We start from the raw sequence: 5,891 nt of genomic DNA, 5'->3' as shown, positions 1-5,891 counted from the left end.
GTCTCTCGCCCCTGTGAAACAAAAGAGATGGTCGCAACCTCCTTCGGGGTGGCTTAAATGCAACATCGGAGTGGTCTGGGATAAACACAAGAAGATGGGTGGAGCTGCTTGGATCTTAAGAAACGAACATGGATCTGTCCTTATGCATAGCAGAAAAGCCTTCTTCAACTCCGCAGATCTTGATGAAGCTCGCCACTTGACGGTTCTCTGGGCAATCGAAAGCATGTCAAGTCATCGGAAAAACAAGATCATATTTGCGGTTGAGGACTCCACAACAGTTGAAATGATCACTAGACCGAGAGCGTGGCCATCTTTCAAATATCATATTCATGAGTTGATGATCGGATTAGCAAGGATTGAATGGTGGAGGATTGTTGTTGAAGAACGTCCAACTAACAGATGGGCTTTTCTCATTGCACAAAGCGTGACTAAGGAACTTAGAACTCAATCTTATGTGGCGACAAGTCCTTCTCGGTGGCTGTGGACATTGCTTGACAGTGAAAGAGTTTTACCCTCTGTTTGATCTCTTTGGTGGTTTTTTGGTTTGAGAAACAAAACTGAATTTTTGGATATAGTTATTGGCGTTATGCCGTAGAGGTCTAGAAAGAGGCTCGGTTGGAAAATGAGTCTGTAACGGTAGGAGAATCTTATAGTAACATTTTCTGATGATGAATATATTTTAACAGATGACAAAAAAAAAAAAAACTCTGTATAACTTGAGGTGCCCTATTATGCATGTTGTGACTACATTTATTTGTAAGTTTTGAATATCGTTAATTCTACCTCATAAGTTATAAGTATAACCAAGTCCTGGTTGTTACTAAACCATAATTTCCTCTATGAACTACTCTCAGTTTGTGAGAATGGAAATAATGATTATATTTTGTCAATTCTTCACATGGTTTGTTATTGTTCATGTGAATAACTAATGGCAGCTCAGCAAAATCGAGTGTTTAAATTGTCAACTCGTAACGAATTATTGGTACTGACAATTATCACATATATCTGCGAAAATGGCAAATGCGAGTTGATCTTGAGGGTCATGCTTAGCCACGTTCTATATGTGTATATGTTTGTGTAATATTATTTAAAACGTTGTCTACATCTATCCTCATTAGCAAATCACTATACAATTGGGGTTTCACCGGTATTTATTTATTAAGAAATTAAATTCCATGTGCTTGTATTCCTACTCTTCAATCAGTTTGTCACCATAACCTGACCACGTACCTTTAGATCTATATGTCTCTTGTCCTTTCCATTTCATAAAGCCAAATAAATGAAAAACAGATTAAACAATTTATTGTGTAATTTCAACTGGATCGTTTAATTTCTCCCGTGGGTATCGTTTGGATCCTAGTTAAAACAGTCATGTTACCATTTTCATGTATCTTTTTTTTTGGTGGAACACATTCATTCATAATGGTCAAAAGAACTCAAACCATTTTCATGTATCTCTATTGTTAAATATTTAAACATAATTTTAAAAAAAAAACAATACCTACCATGCATCAACATAGTAAACAACGATCACTGCTAAAATAAATCTGACAATAACATTACAACAAAAGTTAAAATTAATTAAAGGCCAGAAACTTGGATTCAGATTTGTGTTTCTCTAATTCTTTATTGCTATGGCTACGTACTTCGACTCTTCTCTACCTATAAAATCCTCTTTACATACACACTTGTGATCAGATTCTCAAAGATCTAAGCCTCTTCATTTTCAAAACATGGGCAGATCCATATTTCTTTCTCTAGCACTAGCCTCACTCTTGGTCGGAGTCGTCTCAGCTCGTGACTGGAACATCTTGAACCAGCTCAAAGGACTGTCGTCATCATCAAGCCAAAACGGTATTGTTTCTTCAGGGGTCTCGACGAACAAACCGAAATAAATCATTCTTGGTTGTTTTTTTGAGATCAAACTCTGTATAACTTGCAAAAACTCTCTATGGCTCCCTCTTTTGGGCGATTGACTCTCTTTCTTAATTATTGTCTTTGACTTTTGGTTAAGAGGAGCTCTTGGCTAATAAACACGTTTTAGATGTAAAATTCCAACCACTTTTGCCTTCTTTTTCACCTTTTGCCTCAAATCTTATCTCTTCAGTTAAGTTTGCATCTCTGAAAGAAAATCAAGAAAATTCAAGCACAGTCGATCAAGATATATCTACATTCCAGAAGATTATGTCTTTCAATGTAGACAAAGCGATGTCTAAAATGACGATGGAAGAAGAAGATGATGAACCCTTCATTATGCCAGATCTTCCGGAGTACTATTCTACCGCAAGAAATTGTCTCAGCCTCGTTGGTCGTCTTCTCAACCCCAGAGAGCAGAAGATGTCTGGCCTCATAAAGGATATGCCGAGAAAATGGCAACTTTATGAGAGAGTTCGAGGAATTGCTTTATCCAAAGATAGGTTCCAGTTTATTTTCAAGTATGAGCAAGACCTAGTGAACATCTTGGAGAGAGGAGTTCATTCTTTCAATCAATGGTCTCTGGCGACCGAAAGATGGGTAGCTAAACCTCCTCCTGACTATCTACAGTTCATTGAGGTATGGGTTCGGATGCGGAACATACCGGTTAATCACTACACTTCCAAAGCCCTCACTGCTCTAGGAGATTTTGCCGGTATGGTGATAGTAGTGGCCTTTGATCCAGACAAACCTCAGACCACTGATTATGTCAGAGTGAAGGTCAGATTTGATCTCACAAAACCTCTCAGAAGAGCAAAGAAAGTGACTTTGCCTGGAGGAGAAGTCGTAAGCATCCTTTACGACTACGAGCGTATTCAAAAGCGATGCTACACTTGCCAACGACTGACGCATGATCAAGACCACTGTCCTTTTGATAGAAAAAAGGCGTCTCAGTCTGAAGATGTGGAGACTTCTGTTACTCAGAGAATCGCATTATCTCCGGCTCCGATAATCAAAGAATCAGACCCTCTTTTCGGTGTGATAAAGAAAAGCCAAGTAGGAGTTAACCCGGCTACGGGGAGACTGAAAATTGCTGAAGAAGTTATGGAAGGAATGCGTCAATATCTTCTTACAGCAAATGGTCCAGAACAGATGGCAAGGAAAGAAAGAATCATAAACTCCCTAAAGGATTTGGAGCATGATCCTTTGGGACAGAAAGCCGTGCTTAGGTTGGAGCCAGCCCCTATCTTCACTACTAAGCTGGATAAGGGTAAGGGCGTGGTGTTTGATTTTAAAGATCAGAAAAAGCACACTGAGATTCAAGAAAGGACTGAACACGATAAGCTGATGGGTGGAGCGATTCGAGCTGGAAGAGCAATGTCATTGGTTGGAAGGTTAGAATCGATACAATCAGAGCAAATGGTGCATGAACATGTCGCCTTAGCCAGCTTCTCTCAGTATAGTTCAACGGGTTATAGTATCGGGTTCTTTGAATCCGGTACTTCCGGGACTAAAAAGAGAAAGGCTAAACAGAGAAGAAGACCTGGAACGTTCAAGAGAAAGCTCAATGGAAAGGGGACAATCAAAGGTCCGTAAGAGGAAGGTCTGCAGAGTAAGAACAAATTGACAACTTGCGCTAAAAGGAAAGTTTCTTCTGATGTGGAGACATCTCAAAACTCTGCGCGGTGTAAGAAGCCAATGGTGGTCCCAAATGAGGGACCGTCCAATATCTAATGGCGCTTCTGAGTTGGAATTGCCAAGGCTTGGGCCGTGAACAAGATTTGGTGATTCCGCGTCTAAGGGAATTAAAGCGTGATCATTTCCCTGATGTTATGTTCTTGATGGAAACTAAAAACAAGCGTGATGTTCTCGTTGATTTACAAGAGTGGCTAGGCTATGACAGGATCTATACAGTGGATCCGGTTGGGTACAGCGGAGGTTTAGCACTCATGTGGATGAATTCTGTAAATATTGAATTTAAGTTTGTTGACAAGCATCTTTTAGACTTTTCTATTAGATCCGGATATCTACGCTATTTTGTGTCATGTGTATATGGCGAACCTGTTAGAGGAGAAAGACCTACGGGGTGGGAAAGGTTATCAAGGATTGGAGTAAACCGTAAAGCACCTTGGTGTGTAGTGGGGGATTTCAATGCCATAAGAAATAATGGGGAAAAATCAGGGGGTCCAAGGCTAAGTGAGTCTAATTTCACCGACTTCAACAACATGCTAGAGGCTTGTGAGCTATCGGAACTGGTTGGCATTGGCAACAGCTTCACTTGGGGTGGTATCAGGGGTATCCTTAGCATTCAGAGCAAGTTGGACGGATGTTTTGGAAATAAAGCGTGGTTCAACTACTTCCCAAAATCGAAACAAGTTTTTTTGGATAAAAGAGGATCAGACCATCGTCCGGTTTTGGTCTCTCTTGACCCAAAGCCAAACCTGTATAGAGGAAGTTTCATATTTGATTGTCGCTTCATATCCAAACCGGTGGTCACTGAAACTATTAAAAAAGCATGGCTGACAAATCATTCTTTCTTTGAAGTCTCAGTCTATGACAAGCTGAAGATTTGCAGAAAGAAAATCAGCAAATGGAAAAGGACGGAATCTCTTAACGCTAGAGATAAGATCAGGAACTTACAGCAGAGCTTGGAGATGGAACAGTCATGTATGTTTCCATCAACGCCTAGACTGATTTGGATGAAGAAAGAATTGGTGCAGGCCTATAAAGAAGAGGAGCTGTTCTGGAGTCAAAAGAGCAAAGAAAAATGGGCTACTAAAGGGGATGCAAACACTAAGTTCATCGGTCAAGTATAATAGGGGAAAAAAGAGGATCAAATAATTGATCGACTCTAATGGCACTGAACAATTTGGGGAGAAAGAAAAAGGAGATGTTGCCGTTGCCTATTTTCAGAATTTGTTCAAATCCACAAACCCTGATACCTTTTCAGATTTCTTTCAAGGTTTCGAGTCAAGGGTTACCCAACAGATGAATGAAGATCTAGTAAGACCAGTGTCTAAAGAGGAAGTCAAGGAAGCGGTCTTTACTATAAAAGGAAGTAGTGCACCAGGGGCTGATGGCATGACAGGCCTGTTCTTTCAAAGATATTGGGAGGTGATCGGAGCTCAGATTACTGCAGAAGTCCAGAGTTTCTTCATGAATGGTACCTTCCCGGTGGACTGGAACTACACTCTCTTATGCTTGTTACCCAAGATAGAGGACCCAGTGCTGATGTCGGACCTGAGACCTATCAGTCTATGTTCGGTGTTGTATAAAATTGTGTCCAACATTATTGTAACCAGACTCAAACCCATGCTTCCTATTTTGGTGTCTCAATCGCAATTTGCGTTCGTTAAAGAGAGATTAATAACCGACAATATTCTGGTTGCTCACGAAATCATCCATGCTTTGAGAACGAACGACAAGTTCTCAAATTCTTACATGGCAATCAAGTCGGATATGTCGAAAGCTTACGACAGAGTGGAATGGTCTTACTTGAATGCTTTGTTGTTTGCAATGGGCTTCGATAAAATGTGGGTTGACAGGGTTATGTTCTGCATTTCGTCGGTAACTTTCTCAGCTTTGATCAACAATCAGCCTAACGGAAAGATAAAACCGGAGAGGGGTCTTAGACAAGGAGATCCTCTGTCGCCCTTCCTCTTTGTGCTTTGTACTGAAGGCTTAATCCATCTACTAGCAAAGGCTGAACAGCAAGGAAGTATCCAAGGGATCAAATTCTCCAATGAGGGTCCAGTAGTTGATCACATGATTTTCGCCGATGACAGTTTATTTGTTTGTAAAGCAGAGGAGAATCAGACGAAAGAGCTGATGAGATTATTAGAGGAGTATGGCAAAGCTACAGGTCAGCTTGTGAATTTACAGAAATCTGCGATTACATTTGGTGCAAAGGTGAGCGAAGGCATTAAAGATCAGGTTAGAGCAATCACTGGCATTGAAAATGAAGGAGGAACAGGGTG

General features: G+C 40.5%; 2 protein-coding genes across 2 annotated transcripts in view; both read left to right on the top strand.

Moving 5' to 3' along the window:
* The first annotated feature begins 2,217 nt into the window (after positions 1-2,217).
* Positions 2,218-3,510, top strand: LOC106308357. The gene has a single exon (XM_013745518.1). It carries the CDS (start codon positions 2,218-2,220, stop codon positions 3,508-3,510), a length of 1,293 nt encoding a protein of 430 aa, XP_013600972.1.
* A 137-nt stretch (positions 3,511-3,647) lies between these two features.
* Positions 3,648-5,891, top strand: part of LOC106308356 — a 4,395-nt gene continuing 2,151 nt past the window's right edge. Inside the window, exons 1-2 of the mRNA XM_013745517.1 lie at positions 3,648-4,724; positions 4,828-5,888. Coding sequence (XP_013600971.1) covers positions 3,648-4,724; positions 4,828-5,888 — 2,138 coding nt within the window. The remainder of the gene's footprint in view (positions 4,725-4,827; positions 5,889-5,891) is intronic.

The sequence above is a fragment of the Brassica oleracea genome, chromosome C8 (assembly GCF_000695525.1).
Source record: "Brassica oleracea var. oleracea cultivar TO1000 chromosome C8, BOL, whole genome shotgun sequence".
Classification (NCBI taxonomy): Eukaryota; Viridiplantae; Streptophyta; class Magnoliopsida; order Brassicales; family Brassicaceae; genus Brassica; species Brassica oleracea.
This window is presented reverse-complemented; position numbering and strand designations above follow the sequence as displayed.

What these genes read in the sequence shown, in the direction of transcription:
- LOC106308357 (XM_013745518.1), top strand. Translation starts at nt 2,218, where the DNA reads ATGACGATGGAAGAAGAAGATGATGAACCCTTCATTATGCCAGATCTT.